Source organism: Microtus ochrogaster, chromosome X (assembly GCF_000317375.1).
Source record: "Microtus ochrogaster isolate Prairie Vole_2 chromosome X, MicOch1.0, whole genome shotgun sequence".
Lineage (NCBI taxonomy): Eukaryota > Metazoa > Chordata > Mammalia > Rodentia > Cricetidae > Microtus > Microtus ochrogaster.
In genome coordinates, this window is record NC_022026.1 from 57,897,962 (window position 1) to 57,923,924 (window position 25,963).

Sequence of the window (25,963 nt, forward strand, 5' to 3'; positions counted from 1 at the left end):
AGTATTTTACATTGTAGAGCAGATTTATTTTGAATTCACTATGGTAGCCAAGGCTGGCCTCAAACTTGTGGCAATCCCCCTGCCTGTTGTGAATACAGGTATGTACCTCCACCAGAGCTGGTTAAAAAGTGGTTTGTAATCTTATTTTCTTTCCGTCCTTGGTGTCTCTCTACCTGTTTAATAGAGAAGACTGAGGGACAAAGAAGGCTCTTTCCCCAAAGAGACTTAGAAGCAGCCCAAGCCAGGCTCCATATTGTACCCTACCCTTGGGCCAGTCTCATTGTTATAAATAGTGCACCTCTAACCACATTAGGGTTGGGAAAGACATAGGTTTGCTGTGGAAAGGTAAGAGAAAGGACAGAACATTCAAAAAGATTCCCTGGGGGAGAGGGCCAGAGATAGGCAAGGGTGAAAAAAAAAGTCAGACTAAGAGAATTAATATTCTTTTCAATCACAATCATCATTATTTATTGAAAAAATTTCTAGGGACCAAGCATGTGCATTGGCTCAGGCAGAGACCGACCCCATTTGACGGATGATGAAACTGAGGCCCACATGAGTAAAGTGGATAGTTCAAAGTTTCATAGCTGATTTTAAGTGGTCTGGTCAGGATTAGGCCTCCTGAGTCTGGTATACCTTAGTACGTCTCAAAGAGAGAGACAGAAAATATTGGGGGGGGGGTGGAGGCAGATATGGAGTCAAGACTGGAACACAGACAATCACGTGAGCAGCAGACCTGCACGGAATCTTTTCCCTAGAGGCTGGGATGGGGAGGTTCAGAGAGTGGGCATGGGTGGTGGGTTCAAGGGTACTCACCGGGTGCTGTCTGGAGGGGACACAGGAGCATTCGCGAATTCGCTTTTTTTTTTTTTTTTTTTTTGCTACGCAAAAGATCCTCCACCACCCACGGATCTCGAGTTGAAAGGCCGCCCAGGTAAAAGCGCGCGCCAGGTCCCTCCCCACAGGCGTTTAGGGTCTTTCTCTCCCCTCCCGCCGCCCTCTCACCCACCATCCCATCTTTACTGCTTTTCGCGGAATACCTCTAGCCTCCGTAGGTTCTAACAGCTGCCGCAGGAGAATGGATACCTGGCCCACAGCAAGATCTCGCAGATCACGGATGCTTCACGCGACGCTCAGCGGAGCGATGGCAGGGTAGCGGGGCTCCATCACTACCGCGGGCTCCTCAACTCCCATTGGAGGACTGCGCTTCTGCCTTCCCTCTGATTGGTTGGAGATGGAAGCACCGATGAAAACTCCACCCTCTCGAGGGTGTGATTGGCTTATGAGTCAAGCCCTTCCGTTAACAACACTGGTCAGGAAAGAATCACTCCTCTTTCAGGGTCCGTCCATTCGACCGGCTTTCTGGGGGTCGCTTGTGAGCAAGCAGAAAAACCGAAACTGGGCTAAGTACAAATCACCGAATAGACTTCCAACTTTCCTGACGTCTTCGTTCTTTCTGTAGGCACTTTGCCCTTACACCGCTTTGCTAAGAGACACTACGACTCTGTTCCCAGTTTCCCATAGCTCCACACCCACTTGTATGAGTTTTCGAGCCCAGATATTTCTCTGTCCAGGTAAACACGGTTCCTAATTCCATCCATGGAGGAAAAAAAATGTGACCCTACTTTGTAGCCCTGGCTGACCTAGAACTCGCCATGTAAATCAGGCCTGCCTCTGCCTCCCCAGTACTGGGATTAAAGGTGTGAGCCAATATACGCGGCAGAGTTTATTGGTTTTTTTAAATTAGGCGTATAGGCAGTCAGTCAGTGTTCAAGTAAAATAAGCTATGGCCTAAAGAGGCAAACTTGGTGGGGCGTTGGTGGTATAGTGGGTGAGCATAGCTGGCCTTCCAAAAGAGGCAAACTGACTGGCCTGAAATTGAGCAGCAATTCCCCAGAATAAAACCCAGTCCTCTGTCTTCTAAAGGAAAGCTGTTTAAGAAGAAAAGGAGACCAGGAAGGCTCCTTCTATGAGCCTGGTCTCCTTTTATGAGCAAGGTTTTTAATTTGGGTAGCACAGATCTTCCAGGAGAGTCTAGGGATAGGGCTTGGGGGCAGGAGGAATGACTTGGATGGGAACGAATTCACATCTTTGTTTCCCCTCTCTGTTTAGCAACATTTAGCATATTTTCAACAAAGAATGTAACTCACATACTCGGGAGGCAGAGGCAGGCGGATTTCTGAGTTCAAGGCCAGCCTGGTCTACTGACTGAGGTCCAGGACAGCCAAGGCTACACAGAGAAATACTGTTTTCAAAAACCAAGAAATATAACTCACCTTGACAGTACTAATATTGGTGATTGTCTCCAGTCGTAATCAGAGATTTGTCCATCATATAAAATTGCAGATATCTCAAATATGTCATCTCTGAAATTTATAGTTCATGTTTGAAAAGCATGATGATGGGGAGCCAGAGGGCTGAGTCATTGGTTAAAGGTGCTTACTGTTCTTGTAGAGGAGCTGAGTTTGGGTGTCAGTATGAATGTCACTTGCCTGTAACTCCAACTCCAGGGGATCAGAAACCTTCTTCTGGCCTTCATGGGTACCTGAGCGCAGATGCTGCACACCTTTGCACAGCACACGAGTGCATGCTTGGGAGCACACACGTGTATACACACAAATAAAAATACATCATTGTCGTCATTAAACCATATCACCTTACCATTTAATGGGTTCATGGGCAACATATATATAACTCTAGCATATTTTTCCTGTATTTTAATATTTCAATATGCTTTCTTTCTAATTCTAGATATGTTTTTTCTGATTTTAAAAGATTTTTTTGTGAGAAAAGTCTATTGACTGAATTCACTAGGTCATAAAAGAGATAAATGACAAAAATAATTTTGAGCTTGATCTCTGAGCTCCAATAGGAGAGAGATTGTTTTCTTTTGTTTCCTTCCTATATTCCTATTACCCTGTCTAGTACAAGGCACATAGGAGGTATCAATGAGTATGTGTTAAATGAGCAATTGAGTGAACAAATGCTGGCTTTTTTGGTCACCTAAGGAGGGACATTCCTGAATCTGGTTTTGTCCCTGCCAATCTGATTCTGTCTACAAAACTGAATGGCACTTCCATGACACCAGGAGATCTTGGGAACCTCACACCCAACAGCAGGACCCTTTGTGGCAGAGGGCTATAAAATGTGTAGTCTACAGAAACAAGTAATTTCAACATGAGAACAGGCCCTGGTTTCTGTTTTTCCAGTCACAGCTAATGATGACCATGTTTTCTGATGCTTGCTGTATGCTATATGTTAGAGCTAGGTTTGACATTAAAAGCATTCTAACCCTATTTTTGAAGATCCAGATTGAGAAAGGAGGGTACAGGTAACAAGATGTCACTCTGGGTGAAGAACTTCCTCTTGTTGCATACTTCACTTCAGGGCATAACCACCCTGGCCCACCATAGTAAACGCCCATAACGGGTTCCTAAGAGTGTCCCAGAAGATCAGGGACCCTTTTGGATAGAGTGGTTAAAGAAGAGTCTCAAATGCCTGGATGAAGAACGGAGGATTTGACTGGGGAAGAACATGATGAAGACTAGACTTCAAAGACTAGCTTCAAGGCTAGATTCTGTCCTGGGATCTTAGGCCGGTTGCTACCCCTGGGCTGATTTTGCCAGAAAAATTAGGCTAAAATAGTAATTGGGAGGACTGAGACCTGCTAGAGAGGATGAAGGAATTACTTCATTTTGATACACTGAGGTAAGAGGAACCAGGCTTGCTCCCTGTTAGACTGACTGAGCTATTCTTGCCAAGCTGACTGACTTCCTTTCTGGTCCATACCAGGGACTTTGCCCCTAAGACCTCTTCTCCCTTCTCCTTCACACACACATGCTCACTGGGACTGGATTCAGATAGTTCAGAGATATAGATCCTTATTCTCCACAAGGTGCCTTGGTTAAATTTCTTTTCTATAAACTCTAGTCTTGGATAAGACACCCCCCTTTTTGTTTTTCTGGTTTTTTTTTTTTTTTGGTTTTTCAAGACAGGGTTTCTCTATGGCTTTGGAGCCTGTCCTGGAACTAGCTCTGTAGACCAGGTTGGTCTCGAACTCACAGAGATCCGCCTGCCTCTGCCTCCCGAGTGCTGGGATTAAAGGCGTGCGCCACCACCGCCCGGCCCCCCTTTTTGTTTTTCTTTTGAGACAGGCTTTCTCTGTGTAACAGCCCTGGCTGTCTCGTAACTCACTCTGTAGATCAGGCGACCAGGCTGGCCTCGAACTCACAGAGATTTGCCTGTCTCTGCCTCCTGAACACTGGGATTAAAGGTGTGCACCATCATGCCCTACTCTTTTTTCTTTTTCTTTCCTTTTGCTTTCTTTTTTGCGGGGAGAGGGTTCTGAGACAGGGTCCCTCTGTGTAGCTGTCCTGGAACTCGCTCTGTAGACCAAGGCTGGTCTCGAACTCCCAGAGATCCACCTGCACCTGCCTCCCAAGTGATGGAATTAAAGGCGTGTGCCACCACCATCCAGTCCCCTTTTGTAATAGCATGTTTTTCCTTTTGAGGAATATAGACTATATGGAACATTTCTATCTTGCTCAGGCTGGACTTGAATTCTGGGCTTAAGCAATCTTGCTGCCTCGGCTTCCTGAGTACTTACACGTGAGCAGCACCATGCCTGGCTAAGACATTTCTCCCTTCTGAGTCTCAATTCTGTTTACCTTACTCTGACAAGGTGAATCAAGGTCAAAATCAGAGTCATCAGAATCTATATCTCTTCTCCAAAATATTTACCAAGAACAGCTAGAGCGATGTCTAAGCTCTAGCATTCAAGCCATGTCAAAGAAGAGACCCAGAAACGGAAGGGTCCTTGCCAAGGATCCCACAGCAACCTGGTACCATCTCTACTCCTTTATTCTCTCTCTTACCATAGGTAAAGGCTCTCAATTCCAGTACCCTAAAAGCTGTTATGGAACAGGGAGATTTTTGTGCAATAGAATTCCAGTAAATTTATGTAGGCACTCTCCTCACAAGTAAAAGGAGCATGAGTCCTCATTTTTTAAAGCAGGGCTACACTTAGCTTCTCTGCAGAGTACAGGACAGGGTGAAAGATTAAATTTAGGGCAGATAAACCTCAGAGGCATCGCCTCAGCCAGGTGATCAAAGTTAAGATCTACAGTGATGTCCTATTGATAGTATCTACCTTTGATAGGATGCAATGAAAATGGCATGTAACATTTGTGGTCTTTCTCCCTCAACCCCATAACCCTCTTTAATAAGCAGAAAATAAGAGATAATTCTCAGTCAGAGGACATTCTACAAAATACTGTTCAACTGTTGACAACTCCAGAGTCTCAAAAAACAAGGAAACTGTGAAAGTGCCATAACCAAGAGGAGCCTAAGGAGACAAACAAGACGATTAAGTGCAGTGTGGTATTCTGGGTGAGAACTTGAGATAGAAAAGGGCCATAGGTTAAAGCTGAGGAAGCCTAAATAAGATACAGACTTTGGATAATTACAATGTGTTGATATTGGTTCTTTAATTGACTAATGTGAAGTGTAAATAATAAAGAAAATGGCTGTGAGGTAGTCAAGACTTCTCTATTTTTTTGCAGTATTTCTCAAATCTAAAACTGTTCTGAAACTTATAAAAAAGGATCTTTTAGAAATGTCCAAATCCCAGCACTCAGGAGGCAGAAGCAGGCAGATCTCTATGAGTCCGAGGTCAGCCTGGTTACAAAGTGAGTTCCAGTACGGAGAGTGCTGTTACACAAAGAAACCCTACCTCAAAAAAAAAAAAATCCCACAAACACAAACAAACAAACAAAATTCTGAATTCAGCTGGGACACTCAAGAGGTAGAGCTAGGAGGATCTCTGTGAGTATGAGCGCAGCCTGGTCTACAGAGCTAGTTCCAGGACAGTCAAGGCTACACAGAGAGACCCTGTTTCAAAAACAAACAAAACCAAAAGTGAACAAATTTCCAAATTTGTACACATCGTGCCCCTCTCATCTGAGGTACAGATAAGCCCACTTCCACAGGGCTCTCCTTCTGTGTCCCTGGCAATCAGAAGAGGGCATTTCCAAAAATGCAAATTTGATAAAGCTGTCCTGCAAAATAAGGCTTTGGATGAAAAGCCCACTAGGGTATATACTTAAAAGGCATCTTTGGAGCTTGAAGGATGGTTCAGTGGTTAAGAGTATGTATTGCTTTTCCAGAGGATCAGAGTTTGGTTCCTAGACCACCATTGGTAGGGTGGTGCAGGGAATCTGATGCCTCTTGCCCCCTTGGACACCCGCTCTTACGTCTACCTATGTACACTACACATAGTTTAGTGAACTAGGAGCCTGGAATGACGCTCGGTGGTTACAAGCACTTACTGATCTTGCAGAAGACCCAAGTTCTGGTCCCAGCATCAGTTCCAGAGGTTCTGATGTCCTCTTCCGACCTCTATGGGCACCAGGCACGCAATTGGTGTGCATACATATATGCAAGCAGAACACTCACACACATAAAAAGAAATACATCTTAAATAATAAAAATATTTCAAAATTAGTCGCTATTATGATCGAGTGAATATGGTAAACATTTTTGGTGCGTTGAAATAATATTAAGCACTTTCCAAGGTCTCCCAGAGAAAGCCAGCCTTTTAGATTCCCAGCTCTGGCTGGGCCTGTTCGTCTAATCACATGGCTACACGGTAATTTTCCTTGCTTTTTCGTTATTTTCAATGCAAACTGCACGACCTAGGCCATCTTTTTTTTCCTGCCTTCCCCACTGGGCTCAAGGCCAGGAACCCTGCACCCCTCCCCCCTCCCCAGACAGGCGAGCACTTCTTCGTGACTTGGTTGTGCTGTCTAGACTGTTGTCGTGACTTTTTTTTTTTAACTATCTGTGAAAAAAGAAAGATAGCTCCCCCACACCCAGCTCCAACTAGGCCTGAAAAATGGTTTGACGCACTGAAAATTAATAGATGAGTCACCAAATTGATGTTCTAGGAGCAGGATCTCTCTGCGCGTGCGCCAGAGGGAAAGGCGTGGGAAGCTCTCTCCTACCTGGCTGGGTTTCTAAGGTCTCTGAGGGTGGGAGGGGGCGCCCTCAAGCTCGTCCACTCATTGGCTAGGACAAGCCGCATTGGTCTGATGCAATGCGTTTGCAGTCTCGCAAAGCCTGGAACCGTTCAGTACCACCGTCGTGTCTGGGCGTTTCCTGCTGGCGAAGGGACGGCGCAGTGAGGCGGACAAAAGACTCCAAGTGGCACTTTTAATTTGCTCAGTTTTATTAGGATCGTCAAGGGTCACGGGGAAAGGGGCGGAACTTCTGGGGAGCAGGAATATCACAAAGGCGAAGCTGCCTTGCAAAGACACTGAGGCGGGCTAGCGGTCAGGGCCGGTAAAGGGAAGAAAGCGGTTGGGAAGAAACTTCGGAGAAGGGGGCGGCAGCAGAGTCTCGAGGCCACAGCACAGTTGTGACGAAGGTCACGGCGGCCCTCCTCACTTACACGATGTGATCACGATGTTTGCACAGCACGGGGAGAGGGGGCGGGCTTGGGCCTATGCTCACTCACACTAGAAGGGGGCTAGAGGGGCCCTGACCAAGGCATCACAATAAATAAGATTAGCAGCACACAGAAGCCTGCAGGGAGGAGGGCCAAAGGGGAGAGTAATTCCTCCTCCAAATAAGAACTCTGCAATTACTAAACCATAAAAATAAACTTTAAACCCGTGTATTAAGTCGGTCTGCCCCCAGAAGTGCAATGTGGGGCCACACAGCCCTAGCTGAAGAGGAGGGCAAATGGGATAGGGTATAGGGGTATATAGAGAGAGCCCCCAAAGGGTAAGACGTTTATCCCATTTTCTCCTTGTTCCCCAGGCTGGTCCAAGCGTTTGGGACCGGCAACACCTCCTGGACATCAGAATCTTCTGAGTTCAGTTCACTTCCTTCTTCCTCAAAGATTTGCTCCTCTTCGTAGCTGTCCTCGCTTAGCACACCTGTGAAGGGGAGGAGGAGGAGCGTGGTCGGACGCCCCTCGGAAAGTGAACAGAGCAAATAGCTGTGGCTTTTGAGGGGCTGGGACCACTTGCCTAGTGATTTTGCTTGGAACAGGGAGGGTGAGAGAAAGGACACGGGGTTGGGAGCAGGAGGGAGAGAAGTGCCACTGAGATTGTTTGTATTCAAACCCAAAGGTTAGAGGAGTTGGAGGGAACCAGGAGGCAGAGCATTTATCTTTGCCTGCTCAAAATGGACACATTCCTGAAAGGAGCTTTTTCTCCCTCTGCCCGCCCCCATCCTCCTCAAGTGTCTCCTTTTCAGCGAGGCCTTGGGCTTATGCTTATCAGTCACTTTTTGCCCCTAGTGTGACCCAAACAAACTCTCGTTTGTCTTCTTCTGTCCAGTTCCCCACCCCCACTCCAGAGCTAGGTAGTCCTGCCTCCCATCCTTGGAGAAAAGAGATGCTATCAGGTGGGAGGCAACGAAGACTGGCAATTCTTTCCGTTTCCCTAGCTTACCCCAAATCTATGTATGTGGCTGGCTGCTCTCTCACTAAATGCTTCACTTTTCTCCGTGCTGGGCACCTTTCTTCATTGGAAGCTTGCCAGGAGGCCCATGAGCAAACCTTCAGTCATGGTTTCCCCCGTTTTTGACCTCCCTCAGGGGCTCCTCTCTCCTCTGACTGCCCGGAGCCAGGTTCAAATGGGCTCTTTTAGCAGTCTTTCAGGCCAGAAATAAACGGAGGATCACCTTAACTACTGCTTTATCCCTCAGACTTCCACAAGTGTTCCCCAAATGCATACATTGTTGGACAAGAAACATGGTCTGTGGTCAAAAAGTTTGGGAAATGTGGAGTTCTGTCAAGTGAAATATGGCTTTTAAAGGCAGGGTTTTCAGAACTGGGAGAGGGCGTTGTATGCATTTTTTTTTTTTTTTTTGCCTAATGTATTTACTCAGGAAACCTTTCTGTGAGAAGCAGCTTTCAGAACATTCTAGGTTACTGATCTATTCTGTGGAAAGGGCTCAAATACCTCCTTTCTCTAGCTCTCTCTCTCCTTTTCCACATCTTGAGGTGGAATTAACTGCTCTATTCTCTGACTGTAGACAACATACATTCTGTTTACCTCACCACTAGTTGCCCAAAGAAGCCTGGGCAGTCTCAGGAGAGAGAGGAAGGGGGAGGGGTCTAGCTCACCTTCCGCATGGGCCTCCTCCTCTTCTTTCTGCATTGATTCTTCAGAGATGATTTCGACCTCCTCCTCATAGCCATCCTGGTTGGTGCTGTTCTCCAGAGTCTTATCAAAGACTTCAGTGCCGTTCTTATAGTACTTAATGTCCCTGTCGTCATCATCACTGCCCTCGTTGTCACCCTCATTGCCATCATCATCACTGCCCTCACTGTCACCTTCATTACCATCATTATCTTCATCATCACTGCCCTCATCTCCATTGTCACTATCACTGCTCTCTTGGGTATTATTACCCTGCTGATTGTCACCTAGGCTGTCGTTGTCACCATCAGCTTTCTCAATGTTGGAATCCTCACTGTCATAGGTGCTCTTTTCTTCTGGGGTCTCACTGCTGTCATCTGTACTTGCAGCATTGCTCTTTTTGTTGTAAAAGATCTTATTGTTGGGGCCCTCATTACGGTCAGGGTTCTCGCTGTCACACAGGTTCTCATTGACGTCAGTTACCTCATTATCAGTGGTCTCAAAGTAGTCGGTGGTCTCCATGAAGTCAGAGATCTTGATGTCATGAATGGCCTCACTGTCAGTGATCTCATCAATTTCTGAGATTTCACTGAGAATGCCTTCAGTGGCATAAGGGTGATGAATGTCTTCCATGATCACCATTTCATATGCATTCCTGAATTTCCTGTAGGGAAGTTTGAAGCTGAGTATAGGGTTAATGGGAGAAACTGGGAAGGCAGTAGGGTACTAGGGCTTCTAAGAATGGGGGAAAGTCCCATTGCCACTTCTGATTATGTAACCTCAGGCATGATTGCTCATTTGCAAACAATGCATTAGATTATCTCAATGGTCCTTTGCACTTCTCTAAATCCTGTGTGATACTAGCTTAGTCTCTGCCCCATTAAAAACAAACAAACAAACAAACAAAAAAACCCTCTCAGGCACCAATTCTTGAATCACCTGTGCCTTCTTTCATACTTCTTTCTGCTTGTCCTGTAGCCAATTCCTCTCATGTAGTAGCGTACTGGGTTAACCCATAGGTCATTCTTGATAATCTGTTAAGAGACGGGGGGGGGGGAGAGAAAAGAGCCATGAGTATAAGCCCTAAAACCCACCTCCAATTTCTCAGGCACCCAGAGGCAAGTCTGCAAGGCTTTCCTTGGCAATGCCAGAAGGGGGCCTCACCTCAGCAATTCTGTCAGCTTCAGGGAGGCTGTGGTTGGAAAACCAGTTGAAGAAGCTTTCTCTGGTGTCATAGCTCCTGCGATTATAGGCCCGGGGTTCCTGGCCTCGGTGCCAACGTATTGGGGTAGAATGAGACACCAGCCGGCCTAGAAAAAGAGGACGAGATGAAGAAGAGAGTAGAAATGAGAAGATGGGGGCCACTGATTTATTCTGGGACTGACGCTTACCTGAGCGATTGCGCTGGAACTCCTTAACGATCACCATGTTTGTAAAGTATGGGTTGGTCTGGAAGTACAGCTTCATCTTGTAGCCCATGGAGATATGTCTGAGATCCTGTACCTGCTCAGGGTGGGGGTAATGGTGGTATGTATCCCTTCTGTGGCCCTTCCCACCCCCCCTCACCTCTAAGGATCCTTGGCTTTCCTCCTTGGTCTGACCTGAAGATTGGTCAAGTAGCGGAAAATGTCTTCATCACGTTGGTTGATCAAGATTGAAATTTTGGGGTGGTTGAGGAACTAATGAGTGGAGCAGTTTAGGTCAAGGATTTACTGTTCAATATGAAAGAGGACAGAGCAAAACGGGTCGGAGCAGGAGGGTTCCTTCTGTGTCCGAGTGACAAATGTGGAGTAAATGAGTGGTTATGCAATGCTCAGCCTCAGTGCTAGGCTGCCACGGTTCAGATTTGCTGCGTATCTGGATGCTAAGGCTCTCTGACCATGTTCATGTGATCCGTGCCTCTTGGTGACAGGTGCTTATGTTCACAAAATGCTGTGTCTGGGAGCTGAAAGCCCAGGTCTAAGTAATAATGTATCTGGTTACCAAGAACCTGCATTTACATGTTACATGGACAGGGCTTGATGGTCAGTATGCACAGGATAGATAAATGGCTCTGGTGGTTGGTATGCTTACGCCCTGTTGCCTCACATTTAGGTATGGAAACTGCTGAGGGCCTGTGATCATGTGACACTTTGCATCATGGGCCAAGTATTTCTATCTAAATAAATTCTATTAAAATGATGAACCTATGCATTTCAAATATGTTTTATATATATATATATATATATATATATATATATATATATATATATATATATGTTTCCTGGGGGTGAGCTCAACAGTCACCAATAGTAGATTGGATTCTTCCTGTTCTACCTTTTCTTTCATTTAACCACTTGACCTCCACATCAAAGTGGTCTTCTGATTCTTCAGGTGTTCTACCCTCTCCCCTCTAAGGGAGGTACTGTGGACAGCTTTGAGGTCTCTAGATATCTAAGCAGAGACTCGTGCCTACAGAGCCTTTTGTGATTTCAGCACTTTTCAATGAAGTTCATTTGCCCTCCCTCCCAATGGTCAGTTCATTACCTGTATCCCCCCCCTTTCACTATCTGTGATCCTGTTTACCAGTTATGTGCCTTCTCTGTCACCCCCCCCTTTACTGTCTGTGATCCATTTTCTTTAATGTTACGGTGCTACCCTTATTCTATCTGCAGTCCAGTTTTTATTCTATTTTGTCCTCTTGCCATCCCACTCAATCTAGAATCTTCTAATGGAGATTCATTCCCATCTCCGACCCTCCCCCACACCCCTTTTTTCTCTTCTGCACATCTCCCCTTCAATCATGGGCTTCTGGCCCATGAATATCGATGAGAAGGATACTGCTTTGACCCAGAAGCCTGGAATGTGCTGGATGATGAGGTCTCTGCGCTCCAAAAAGGGTCTTCGCATCTGGATGAATTTGCGCTTGAGACGCAGGAAGGCCTTGCCTGCCTTGATGTTCACCGCCTCCAGGTCCATCTGAATGCTCTCCAGGGCCCGCAGTATGCTTTCCATCCTCTGGGCACTCCTCTCTCGGCTCTCCTTCACCATCCTCTGCTTCCTCCTCCTTCGCCTGCGCCATCGCAGCCGCCTCCTCAAACTTTCCTTTTCATCCTCATCCTCATCTTCCACTATGATGATAGCCTCTTCCTTCCTCTTTGGACCTACTAACATCTGGGGCCCCCACCCCGCTAAGCTACAGGTTTCTAGGGCCTTCTCTCCAGCAAGGCTGCTGGGCTCTGCAACCTGAAAGTCAATTTCCACGCTTCCCCCCGAGGTTTCTGAAGAGGGGAGTGTTTCCATGATCCCTGTGGGAGGGGGCTCCCCGAATCCTGATTCCACTGCAGGATCCCAGCCGGGACTCTCAGTATCCAGGGTGAAATACGCGCGGATCCCTCCCTCCTCGAGAATGACATAGGGCAGTGGTGGGGGCAGCGTGGGGCCCACCCCCCTCATGTCAGCCAGCACCTGTGCAGCCTCGGTTTCTTCCAGGGGTCTCGGACGCTGCTGGGGTGGAGGCAGGGGCAGTCGCAGGAGCGGCGGGGGTGGCGGGGGCGGCAGGTCGCGCTGACAGGATTCCGAGATGCTCAGGCGGGGGGTCTTGGCCGGAGGCCCCTCATCCGGGCGGTCCATGGTGACCGCGCTCAAAGCTCAGAGAATCGCACGGGCTCTTCTCTGCTCTCAGACGAGGCCGACGCCACCAGTCGCTCTCGAAGCGGAGCCGCCACACCTCACGCGACCAGCTCTGCGCACCACCTCGCTCTGACGTGCCCTCCCACAGCGCCAGTCGCCGAGGCCCCGCCCACTCCGTGACAAGGCGTCTCTTCTGCCCACCATTGGCTGCGGGCCTTGGAGGAGGCGTTAGCGTTCCCTCAACCCCTGCCTTCTCTCACGCAATCCGCTTGCCAACACTACACGTCATCGCTTTCTAATTGGCTCCTTTAGCTCCCACCAATCATCAGGCTGACTGCCTCAGAGATGAGAGGAAAACTGCAGGGCGATTGGCTGTGAGGAAAGCTAGGGGGAAGAAACCCCTCACCCTCGTTCTTGCAGTGTTTTATCCAATGGGAAAAGTACCAGCGATTCGCAAGACCGAAAGACTAGACCGGGGGCGGGTGGCTGGGAGTGCGCAAGCACCAGGGAACGAGATGTGCTCCAATGAAATCAAAGAGCCTCGCTATGGTTCTCCCCGCCCCGCTCTCCAGATCAACTACGCACTTCTTAAAAATCCGTCCCTTCCCCCACCAGCTCGTGGCGCCGGGGGGGGGGGGGGGGGGGGGGGAGTGCTGTAGCCCCTCAGATGCAGGTTGCTTTGATGTACTAGCAATGTAAGTATCTGAGGTCTTTGGTTTGGTGGTCAGGTTTTGACATGGCTTTTTCCATCTCTGCAAAATGGCTCCAGAAATAATCACAGACGCAAAGAAGTAACTTCCTCTGCGTCATAAAAATTGATTGTGATTCAACTAATCTGCTAGATTTTTCTAGAACTTTAAAACTCTTTGTCTACGCAGTATTTCTCCTCCCAGCCTTTCCTAAGTGAATGATGCTATTAATCATACCCTCTGGTCATAAATAAAATAAAACCTTAGGGTATTTGAGGAGGCATGATGGTGGAGTTTTGGCTTTGATTCTATCGACCACTGTGACGCTAGCCAAATCACTGACCCTCTCTGAGGTTGTTTTCCTTTAAGTGAGGCATTCCTAAGGAGAGGAGATAATTGCCCATTGCAGCCTTGCTGTGGTAGCAGAGGGAAGGAACCTAGGAATCCATTACTAGGAGAATGGATAAAATGTGATATATGTTTTAGATGGACTACTAGAATGAATTTGATCTATGTATAGCAACATGGCTGGATCTCTCCAAAACAGAATGTTGAGTGAAAAAAGAAACAGAACAAGATTTATAGTACAATACTGTTTATGTAAATTAAAACATCGATACCATATATTTTCCACAGATACACGGAAGTAAATAAACGCATGAACGGTGGTTTGGAAGGACACACATTAAGTACAGAAGAGTGGTGCCTATGTGGGGTGGGGAAAGATGGGATCGGGGATGGGTGATGAAGGGGACAAACAAAATAATAAAAGGACCTTGCATGGACCAATGATGATATAGTGCGCCAAGAATTGAGGAATGTGGTCAGCTCAATTCTGTGCAACTGAAGGAATAAATAAATAAATAGTAAATGAATTGAGCGCCTAGGGAGTAGGCCAGCTGGGTAGACCCCCAGACTTGGGCTTTTTCTCCATGTCATCCTTCCTTCTGAATTTAGTCAAAGCTGAACAAAGTCCCAGCTGGACACAGTGGAACCTTAAGAAGAACTCCCAGTTCAGATGGAACAGTTCCTCTAAAAGCCATTACATTGCAGGGGACCATCTCTTAACCTCATTACCTCCATGTTTGACACCCCCATTCCCAGTTCCTAATTCCATGGTGGTCCAATTTCAGAAATACCTTATTTGAATTTTGGGGTGGGGGCTGAATCTCCAGACATTCGGAAGAGATGAGGTTCTAAACTATTCTCTCCTCACCTGGTGCTCAGAAGCTGGGCCAAGGGAAGACAACCTTATGAGATGGGAGTTGACCCTCTTGACACATACATACATAAAACTTTTCAGGTTCATCTCCTAAGCACTCTATTTCCTGCTGCAGGCACATACTAAGTTTTGTCTCCTCTCCTTCCTGTGTCTCCTCTCTTCCTGTGTCTCTCTGTGTGTATGTGTGTACACGAGTGTGTACTCTATTTCCTCACATATAGGTATTTGCTTATATATGTGTAGCAGGCAAGTTTTCCTCAGGGTTTCCTATTCACACAAAGTCACACAGACACACACTCACTTAATCATACCTCCGCACACGTGATCATACACAGATAGGACACACAGACACAGACACATACACACGAGAGAGAGAGAGAGAGAGAGAGAGAGAGAGAGAGAGAGAGAGAGAGAGAGAGAGAGGAGGGGGGAAAGAGAGGGAGAGAGAGAGAGAAAGAGAAAACATCCAATATAACATTGTTCATTTCAGTTTTTCCATTTACAAAATCCAATGATGAAGCCAGGCAGTTAGAAAAAGGAAATGGAGGAAAAGCCTCCTGAATCTACCCTATGTGCCCTCCCACCTTGCTCTTTCCACCCCTGCCCTCAGAAAGGCATTCCTGTCATCATCACTGAGAGTACAGCCCCACCCACAACACATTTCCAGCCTCTCAGCTACTCTGGCCTGCTTTTCCAGGGCCTCTCCACAGCCAGGGTCACCAACATCTTTTCTGTCTAGAGCACCTCCTTCATTGCTTTTGGGTCAAAGCTTCCTCAGTTCACGGGCTATCTTGGGGGTAGGGTTGGAGTTTAGGATAGGAGTTTCTAAGGGAAGAAAGGGGATGAGGAGATCACAGCCCCAAACTTAGGCAGAGTTCCAGCTTGGCTCACCAGTCTACGGAACTGGTCTTGAAGTCACTAAATCCAGGGTGGTCCCTGTCTGTGGAAAAGAGGCTTGGGACCTTCCACCTGTGGAATTGGGTATAGTTTGCTCCACTTTGGGTAAGGGTGGAGGGAGGAAAAGCTACAGGGAAGGATGCTTGTGGCATGGAGGGACAGCTAAGGAAGGGGCTCAAGGCCTGGGAGACCTAGAAGGGACAAAAAGAGGTCAGGCAGGATTGGACCCAATTCCCGGGTACCTTGAAGTTTGTATCACTATTGGTTACCAAGGCTCCCAAAGAAGTTTTGTTTCCAGAAGAATAGTGTGATCCCAAGAAACAATTGTGGGGTTGAATTTAGCTCTGACCCCAGGCTCTGGAGTACAGCCACTCTGGGGAGTTCAACTATCTCCCTCTACTTCCATGGGTGACTTCCCCGCCGGCATGTATCCACATCATCCCTGGTGGGGACAAGCAGAATGCATAGTCCTAGGAAGAAAGGGTGGGGATCCAAGAGAAAGCTCGAGAGAGTGTAGCTAAATTTGGATTTTGGTTGAGGAGCTCATCTACCATTTGACTCTTCATCTAGCCTGGGCACATCATGGAGGCCCTTCTTTGTACGCTCTTGGCTTCTCAAACAGAGCCTCCAGAAAACACCAGCAAAGTCTGGACACGATAGGGAGGGATAAGGAGACCAGGCTTGGGATCAAGGTTAAGCCAAAAACAACATTGCACACAACGTAGCAATTTAAACGTCCTTGCTCCCCAGGAGGGCAGCACCCCATTTGGTCCCTCTTGTGTGAAGCATTAAGTCAGTATTTCCTAAACATCCAAGTCTTGCTAAGGGACTCAGAAGGGGAGGGTGAATGGGAACCCGGGGGGCAATAAGATCTCTGGAAATCTATTTTACAGGAGAAAACTTCCATTTCTTGACAATGTCAAAAGGGGGGGGTGACTTTTAAGCAAGAAAGCTTGTTTCCTCAGCTGTTGTTATGAAAAACCCTGCATTTTCAGTTTGTTTGTTTTACTGAATCGTCACTTTAGAAAGAGGAGAAGGGAGAAGGATAAGGAGGCAGGGAGGCATGGGAGGAGGCTGCGGGACAAGCCCCACAAAACTAGAAATGCCCCTTTCCCAATTCCTCACCCAGTTTCCACCCCTAGGGAGGTGTTTGCAAAATGCCTCAGTTATGGATGGTTTGAGAGCCTGGGCTGAAGCTTAAAAAAGAAGGCTTCTGTGTGGGTCCCACTCTTCCCCTGCTGTTGGCCCCAGTATGGTGATCACAACTTTCCCCCTGCCTATCACCTACTGGCTTGCTTCACATGACACAGTAGGGTTCCCTGGGAGCTGGGGCACCCCCTGTGCCCCAGCAAGGGGCATGAGTCCTCAGGCACTTCTTGAGGTCCTTGTTAAGCAGGAAGCAGACGATTGGGTTGACGGCAGCCTGGGCGAAGCTCATCCAAACAGCAGTGGCCAGGTAGCGGTGGGGCACAGCGCAGGCTTTCACAAACACTCGCCAGTAGCAGGCCACGATGTATGGCGACCAGAGGAGCAGGAAGAGCAGTGTAATCGCGTAGAACATTCGGCCCAACTGCTTTTCACCCTTGACCTCGTCCATGCCCAGTAGCCGCCGGCTAGCTGCATGCCCATTCTGCCGGATACCCAGCAGAGTTGGTGGCATGGGCCCACGGCCAAAGCCAGCGATCCAGTTGGCAGCAGCCTGGCCGGTAGCCCCAGGGCCATGGAATGTCCAGTTTTGGCTGATGGCTGGCACCATCTGCACTGGCTTCATCTTGCGGTGACGATACTCGAAGAGTAGCAGCTTGCCATAGACAGCATGTGTGGCTGCCATGAGCACAGCTAACATAAGCATAAAGCCCAGTGTGTCATTTGCTTTGAAGTAGCGATGCTCAAAGATGCACTGGTCTTCCTCTCGGATAAACTTGTAGGTGCCCACATCAAAGACAGGTGGGAAAGCCATGGCCACAGACAAGGTCCAGGCCATGCAGATGACAGCTGCGCATGTCCAGAGTGTCATGCGCTTGGCATAGAAGCGGTGGTGGGCGATGGCCATGTAGCGGGTGACGCTGATGCAGAACAGCATGAAGGCCGCATGGAAGCAAAAGAGCACAGCCATGAAGGCCACAATCTTACAACTGAGTGCACTGAAGGTCCATGAGGAGCCATGGCGCACAGAAGCCAGTACAAAGGGGAAGCAGATGGCAGAGCGTATGCCATCAGCTAGGCACAGGTCCAGCAGAAAGTAGTAAGGAGCCTTGTGCAAGGCACGCTCCTTGAGCACCAGCAGGGACAAGATGGCATTGCCTGCCAGGCTTACACACATGATCAGTCCCAGCAGCACCAGCTTCACGTAAGCCGATGCTGATGGCAGGGACAGTGCGCCGCTCACCTCCTCAGGCTCTCCGGTGGTGTTGGCCATACTGAGGGGCAAGGGCTACCCCAACCCTAGGGGGTCGGCCAGTCCAGTATTTGATGTGCCCTGGGGGACTCCATCAGTTGTCTTGCTGAGCTACACCTGCAAATGGGGACAGTGGAGGGAGATAGAGACAGAGAGATGGAGGTAGAAGACAGAAAAATGAGGAGACAAGAGAGGTAAATAATGAGGTTAAAAAAATGGAGGCAAGAATATAAATGGATAGAAAACAACACAGAAATGGAAGGAATGGAAGGGGGTTGGAGAAACAGGTGAAAAAGAGACAGAGAGGGCAGGTTAGTGTGTCTATGAGCCCTTCCCACCAACTCCCCAGATATTCCTGCTCCTACCCCTCCTTGCTGGGCATAAGTGCTTTGTCTCCTAATGTCCTCAGGCACCTCTTTCTTTCTCCACTGGTGGGTCTGCAGGGCTGTGGATATTTTCCAACTCTCCTTTCCTTTTACAAGCCATAAAACTGTATTCAAGCATTGATTTTTTTTACTGCTACCCATAAACCAGTACACATAGGTGCGCGCGCACACACACACCCCTCAACTAAAAGTTGTACACAGTACTAATCCTAATTGTAATATACTTATTCATTTCTGTTGTTTTTCATGTTTTATTTTGTTAAACTGTTGACAGCCAGCCACTCATTAGATTTCTTCCCACCTTTTGCTCTCTCCCACCCCCTCCACCTCGTGCTTTGCTTCTTCTTCTCTCTGGCTTTTCTTCTCACTGTACTGTTTGGAGATTGAATTTACAGCCTCGGGCCTGGTAGACAAGAGGTCTGCCAATGAGCTATATCCCTACACCCTTTTAAAAAGTTACTATTTGCCGGGAGATGGTGGCGCACGCCTTTAATCCCAGCACTTGGGAGGCAGAGGCAGGAGGATCTCTGTGAGTTCGAGACCAGCCTGGTCTACAGAGCTAGTTCCAGGACAGCCTCCAAAACCACAGAGAAACCCTGTCTCGAAAAACCAAAAAAATCAAGAACAATGGCAATGGGTTTCTGATCCTACTGCATGTACTGGCTTTGTAAGAGCCTAGGCAGTTTGGATACTCAACTTACTAGACCTGGATGGAGGTGGGGATTCCTTGGTCTTCCCACAGGGCAGGGAACCCTGATTGCTCTTCGGACTGAGGAGGGAGGGGGACTTGATTGGGGGAGGGAGAGGGAAATGGGAGGCGGTGGCGGGGAAGAGACAGAAATCTTTAATAAATAAATGAAAAAAAGAATAAAAAAAAGAAAAACCAAAAAAATAAAATAAAAAGTTACTATTTAAACTTTTAATTTTGTAATAGGGTCTTGTGACGTTGACCAGGCTGGCTATGAACACTTTCCCCAGCCCAGGCAGGCCTTGAACTTGGGATCATCCTGCCTCAGACCCCCATGTGCTAGGATTACAGCTCTATGGCACGATGCCCAGCAAAATATCTTTATTTGTGCTCAGGAATGTGCGTAGCATGTCTACGAGCGTGAGAAGTGAGAGGACTGACAGTAAATGGTGGATTTTGGAGACACAGTAGTGGGAGTGAAGTCACAGAAGACCAAATGTAGGGCTGTGGATTATGAGAAAGCCTCTGGCTTTTGTTTTGTGTGAATGTAGGATTGTATATGACTACACAAACGTAAGTATGCTTTTTGTGTTGGCTCATTGAAAAAAATATTTCTGTACCTTGGGTCATTCATGGTTTTAGGCACCGAGGATGCAGTTGTGAATCAGACAGATAAAATTCCTACTCTAGTACTTGGGAGGCAGAGGCAGGTAGATCTCTGTGAGTTCGAGGTCAGTCTGGTCTACAGAGCTAGTTCCAGGGCAGCCAGGGCTACACAGAGAAACCCTGTCTCAGAAAACAAATAAACAAGAAAGAAAGAAAGAAAGAAAGAAAGAAAGAAAGAAAGAAAGAAAAAAGAAAGAAAGAAAGAAAGAAAGAAAGAAAGAAAGGGATAAAGATTCCTAGTTTTGTGTAATTGACTAACTAGGTAATAAGATGAGATGGGTGAAGTTAGTATAGCAGATGATGACAATAATCTAAAATCTAATCATGAAGTAGGGGAGGAGGATTTAAAGAGGATTTAAAGTGTCAGAGGGGAGGGGCGTATTGCAGTTTTTGATGAACGGGATGGGGAGGGCTTCATGGAGGAGTCATCTAAGCAAACAGGTGAGGATGTAAGCCCTGTGACTGTTTCGGAGTGGAGAACTCCAGGCAGAAAGAACAGTCAGAACAAAGGCTCTGAGATGGAGCTACTTGTGGCACACTGAGAAGGAGCACGGGAGCCATGGTGAGGGGATACTGAGCACAGGGCAAGCATTGGGAGGTGAACTTAGAGCATCAGCTAGGACATATCATAGAGGCCATAGGGAGGTCTTTGATTCAGAATTGCTTGGGAGGGTTTTGAACAGAGGCAAGATGTGATTCACGTTCAGGGGTGAATGTGATTCTACTTGTTGCTGTGAGAACAGGGATGTTCCATGAAGGTGGGAAAGAGTAGGGTGATTGGGCTGGAGAGAAGGCTCAGAGGTTAAGAGCACTAACTGCTCTTCCAGAGGTCCTGAGTTCAATTCCCAGCAACCACATAGCGGTTTCACAAGCATCTGTAATAAGATCTAGTGCCCTCTTCTGCTGTGCAGGCATGCATGCGGGCAGAACACTGTATACATAAATAATAAAATTGAAAAAAAAAAGAGTAGGGTGATTAGTGAGACTTCAGTAGTAATCCCAGTAAGTGGTCATAGCATCCCCAAGCCCCTTTCTGTTTACGCCGGAATCTCTCTCTTTTATCTCTATCATTTACTCTTGAAATTTAGATTATGACCTGTCTCATCCTATCAGAACAGAAGCCCTATAAGGGCAGGGTAGGCTCCCTTTCCTCTAAAAGATCAGTAGTGCACACACAGCACACAGTAGGTTCCTGGGAAAAAGATGCCAAGGGCTCCGTGGAATTTTTCACACTGGATTTGCTGAAAGCACAGCCTGGGGAGTTGGGGAGTGCCTGTGTGTGCATTGTCATGTGGGGTCATGACAAAATGACAGCATTTCCCAGAGGGAGGGCAGGTGGGCTGGCTCATATGAAGCGGAAGCAGGGGGGCTGGAGAGATGGCTCAGAGGTTAAGAGCACTGGCTGCTAGTCTGGAGGTCCTGAGTTCAATTCCCAGCAACCACATGGTGGCTCACAACCATCTGTAATGAGATCTGGCACCCTCTTCCGGCGTGCAGGCACACATGGAGGCAGAATGTTGTATAAATAATAAATAAATAAATCTTTTAAAAAAGGGAATTTAAAAAGCCTCCATTAAAAAAAGAAGAAGAAGCAGAAGCAGGAGAGGTTCAGGATTACCAACTCCTTCCTAGTGAAGTTGTCCCGTTCGTGTTGTTTTCTAGGTCAAAACAGTCTGTTCTGTCACCTAAAAGCAGTCATTTTTTGACAGCACTAAGTAGTCTCATAGCCAATGGCCTACTGAAATGAGAGGGAGCTAGCGCAGGGGTTGGAGAGAGATGCAGAGCATCTGGTCTCCTTCAGTTCCTCAAGGTCTGATGTCTTCTACCCTTCCCAGAACGCAAACAGCCCTCCGCCGTGTATGTTCAAAGGCACACACACACACACAAACACACACACACCACACACACACACACACACACACGCACACGCGCACACACCATTGCCTTAAGGGCAGTCAGAGGGTAAAGATTAGGCATAGAGACAGAGAAAGTGTAAGTCAGATACACAGGGGATGACAGAGAAAGAGAGACATATTTGTGACAGGAAGATGGTGACACAGAAGGAAAGACAGAAACCCAGAAACAAGGACAGGGGAAGAGATAGAAGTGGAGAAAGAGAGGGGAGAAAGAGCGGCTTAAAGAGGCATATAGAGGGGCTGGAGAGAGGGCTCAGTGGTTAGGAGCACTGGCTGCTCTTCCAGAGGAGCCCCGTTCAATTCCCAGCAACCACATGGCGGCTCACAACTACCTGCAATGCCACTTTCACGGGATCTGATACCCCCACAGACAAAACATGAATGCACATGAAATAAAAATAAGTCAATTATTTTTAAAAGAGACATATAGCTAACACAGAGAAACAGTGAATGATCAAGGAGGAGACAGAACAGGCAGTTAAGGATAGCCAAAGGGGGGGAGGACACATCTAGAACACAGCTTGTTAAACTATGGGTTGTAACTCCCATGGGCCTGCATAGCTGAATGTGAGGGTTTCGAGGAAGTTTACAAAATTTCTGGGTGTGTAATGACCCAAAATTAATTTAAAATCAAGGTATGATGACTCGCACATGTTTCTGGCAGCGGTTGCTCAGGTTGCATCATACGCACAATATTACCGAAGCCATGGTTCTGAGCACTGCACATGCCACCATACAACCCAATGACAACAAATGCTCTCTGAAATACCCTAGCTCAGACTCGAGACGGCCATATGCTGTGAATTGCAAGGTTTCTGTTGTACATATATTTTTTCTTTTGTAAAACATAATGGTTTAAGTACAGAAAATAAAAACTTTAGTACTTCCCTCCTGTCACGTAAGTGTCAAATTAGAATGCCATTACATTGCATTGTATTAGAATGTTTGCTTTAAAAATGTTGCCATTTTAGGTGGTTCTCTGTGAGTTCGAGGCTAGCCTGGTCCATGTAGAAAGTTCCAGGGCAGCTAGAGTTACATAGATCCTGTCTCACCCTCCCCCCAATTAAAAAAATTAAAAATGAAAAAAAATTGCCTTGAGTTGCTGACTTGAGTGTCCTAAAAAATCATTAGATGAATTTTGGCTTGGAAATAGGACAGAATTTCCAACAATTTTTGAAATGTCTCTAGCCATACTTTCACCATTTTGTATAGCATGTTACATGAAGCGGGGTTCTCAGTATTGACAGTTATAAAATCAAAATACCAGTCAGCTCTTAAAAACATTGAAGATGCCTTATATGTTGCAGTATTAAACATTCAGAAAAGATTTATTTTTGTGTGTGTGTAAAAAAAAAGCACATCTATCTCAGTATGCAAATTTACCTTTGTCTTTAATGAACAGTAAAATTGTATATATGCCCTAGAATTGTTTCAGATAAATTTGTTAATTAATAGTAAATGTTTGATTTATATACTTATTTTATAGAACTATATACGGGGGTTGCATAAAAAATTTCTTAGGTGGAAAGGGGTCATAAGTAGAAAAAAATCTAAGGAACCCAGGCTGATCTAGAAGACTAGGGAGAGACAAGAGGGCCTGGAGAAACAGGTAGCCACAGAGACAAAGCATGCACGGCACGCGGCACGCGTAGGGAGGGAAGATATTACTAAGATGTGTACTGAAGTGTAGCTCAGGGGCTCAGGAAAAGCAAATTTTAAAACCAACTCCCTTAAAACAAACAAACAAACAAACAAACAAACAAACACCCAATACAGTAACAAGCAAAGCCCCGGTGTTGCTGAGAAAGCTTGAAGAGTTTGCATAAATGAGGTCAGGTGCTCCTAAGCACAGCCTAGCAGCCATAACTGAGGCCCAGTGGAGGCAAAAGATAAGTGTGTTTGCACAGAGCATACATGCCTGTGCCTGGACACCCTTGTGCCGTGTGTGTGTGTGTGTGTGTGTGTGTCCACACACACACACACACACACGCGCGCGCGCGCGCGCGCGCGGTCACAATGTGCACGCACAGATGGAAGTAGTTCTGGCACCCGGTCTACCCGGTCTTAGTACAGGACTTTGTCCTTTTCAAAGGCATCACTGCCCCCTAGGGGACATTTTGGAAATCTACAGGAACGGGGGAAGGGCTGGATGGGAAGGGGTGTAGGTGACTTCATGTTAGTGCAAAGATGCCGTAATTTTTGCCCTAATATTAATGTAAGATATCTTAATATTCAGGGGTGGAGAAAGGGAGAGAGAGAAAAAGAGAGAGAGAGAGCATTCATCACTTAGCCAGATGTGGAGTAGTCTGACATTACTAACACATTGTCCTGTAACTCCTAGAATTTTGAGCTTATAATTAGCTGAGCCTATAATCTCTTTTATTAAGATAAATGAGATTTTCTTTCTCCTAGTTTTAGCATATCCTGAATTATCCAGGAATATGGCTGTCATGTGATCAAGAGGAGACTATATTTTGCTTTTTGGTGCACTTGACGAGTTTGTAAAATCTCAGTATGAAGCCTCTGCCTGCCATTTTCCTGTACTTTGTGAGCCTGATTTGTCTTCTAAACTACATTTACTTATTACAAGCACTTACAAGTCTCCAATTATTTTCTTTAATCTCCTGAAGTGTGCCACACCTACACACTTACATATCCAAATTATTATAAATCATTCTTATTTGTATTATAGTTAATAGAATATGTATATTGTGTAAATACAGTATGGACTTCCTTTGAAATGACATGTGCAGAAATATTGTATTATCGAAAAACTCCATTTTCAGATAGTAAAGGACAAATTTTATGTAACAAACTTGTTACATAAAAGGCACACTAAGCGAGGGCTGAGAATTGGTCATCAATGCAGACACACTGACACACTGTCTCACGCATATCACAATCCTGCCTCCCCTTAGGTGCTCCTAGTACACACATACACACACAGTCACACACACACTCAAACAATCGATGAGTAAACACACAAAGCAAACCTACTGTCATTTTATACCTTGACTCCCGTATACTCACTGAGCTGATATATCTGACTGTTCAAATTCTCCCACATATTAAAAATCTCACAACAGAATATCTATATCATCACATATACAATCACTGCTCCAAAACTAACATTCAGATTAAATATCACTCACATCATCAAGTTCACAAACACTTGAAATGTGCTCCCCAGGTATGTATACAGATATAATCCCCGAGATACCTACAAGTGTATTTGCAGGCAAGCAAAAAGTTGCTTGCATATATGAATATACTCTACTGCAACAGAACCAACTTACCTCCCCTCACATAGACTAGCTACACTCAACAATACAGTGCATCCTGGCACACATATGCCCATCTTCATTAACTGATAAGCTCTCTCTGATAAATAAAAGTGTAATAGCTCTAACATGCTCCCAAAAGAATAGAGAGCGTCACTCTCTCTCACATTTCAGCAACGTGCAAGCGCAATCAAATACAGAGACAAAAACGCGCTTGCATGTGCAGACACTGGAGTGTAAAGAGACACTTGCACCTGGGCAAATGTATGTAAGCATACCAATTTGCTCTCACATGCATTACCTGCTATACATAGCCAACAGCAGGTATCTACTCGTATGCACAAATGAGCTAACTCCTGCAGGTATATGTGGAAACCTGAGCAGAGCTGCCCGGCTCGGAGGTGCTTACCACACCAGGAAACTCAAGTAAGAACAGGTGCAGGAGGCTGTGGCAAGAAGTACAGCGTGTTTTAGATGCTTCTTATCAAAACATTCCAGAGAGTTTGATGGTTACCTCCCGCTTCTTTATCATGAGGTTTTTGGTTTGGCCGATATCTACATGTATGGTGTTTGTTTTCTTTTAATTTACTCTTGTTCTTATTTTTCCTCACTGACAAAAGGAAAAAGTTGGGGCCTGGGGTGTGGCTCAGTGGTAGTGCACTTGCTTAGCAGCCATAGGCTCACAGGAAGGAGAGGGGAGGGAGGAAAGGGAAGAGGATAAGGAGGAGTGCTATATGAGTATTGTTATGGACTACAGTTTGCTTATCTCTTATCCGAAAATGCTTGTGAGTATCAGATGCTGGACTTTTTCAGATCCCGGAATATTTGCATAGATACAGATGATGATCTTGGGGATGAGACCTAAATGTAAACATGCAACTCATTTGTGTTTTGTATATACCTTACACACAGCATGAAGGTAATTTTATGCAATATCTTAGTGCGTCTACATTTTGTCTGTGACCTATCACAAGATGGGAAACTTATTCCTTGTGATGTCATGTTAGCAGTAAATTTTTTTCAGATTGTGGAGCACTTCAGATTTTTTTTTTTTTTTTT

General features: G+C 46.3%; 2 protein-coding genes and 1 long non-coding RNA gene across 5 annotated transcripts in view; all 3 read right to left on the minus strand.

Moving 5' to 3' along the window:
* LOC106144098 overlaps positions 1–6,361 on the minus strand; it is a 37,182-nt gene extending 30,821 nt beyond the window's left edge. The window contains exons 1-2 of the long non-coding RNA XR_001229198.2: positions 6,327–6,361; positions 1,041–1,372 (exon numbers count right to left, since the gene is read on the minus strand). This is a non-coding gene — a long non-coding RNA (uncharacterized LOC106144098). The remainder of the gene's footprint in view (positions 1–1,040; positions 1,373–6,326) is intronic.
* Positions 6,362–7,212: 851 nt separating this feature from the next.
* On the minus strand, positions 7,213–12,897 carry Tspyl2 (TSPY like 2). The gene is made up of 7 exons (XM_005358898.3): positions 11,970–12,897; positions 10,751–10,828; positions 10,541–10,652; positions 10,314–10,459; positions 10,089–10,183; positions 9,134–9,813; positions 7,213–7,937 (listed from the first exon to the last, which is right to left on the minus strand). The coding sequence occupies exons 1-7, from the start codon at positions 12,759–12,761 to the stop codon at positions 7,792–7,794; spliced, it is 2,049 nt and encodes a 682-aa protein (XP_005358955.1). The 5' UTR covers positions 12,762–12,897; the 3' UTR covers positions 7,213–7,791.
* A 2,240-nt stretch (positions 12,898–15,137) lies between these two features.
* The window catches only part of Gpr173 (G protein-coupled receptor 173), a 21,264-nt gene continuing 10,438 nt past the window's right edge, over positions 15,138–25,963 (minus strand). For all 3 annotated transcript variants that reach the window (XM_026784846.1, XM_005358900.3, XM_026784847.1), the window contains one exon: positions 15,138–18,084. In XM_026784846.1, coding sequence (XP_026640647.1) covers positions 16,867–17,988 — 1,122 coding nt within the window. In that variant the 5' untranslated portion in view covers positions 17,989–18,084 and the 3' untranslated portion in view covers positions 15,138–16,866. The remainder of the gene's footprint in view (positions 18,085–25,963) is intronic.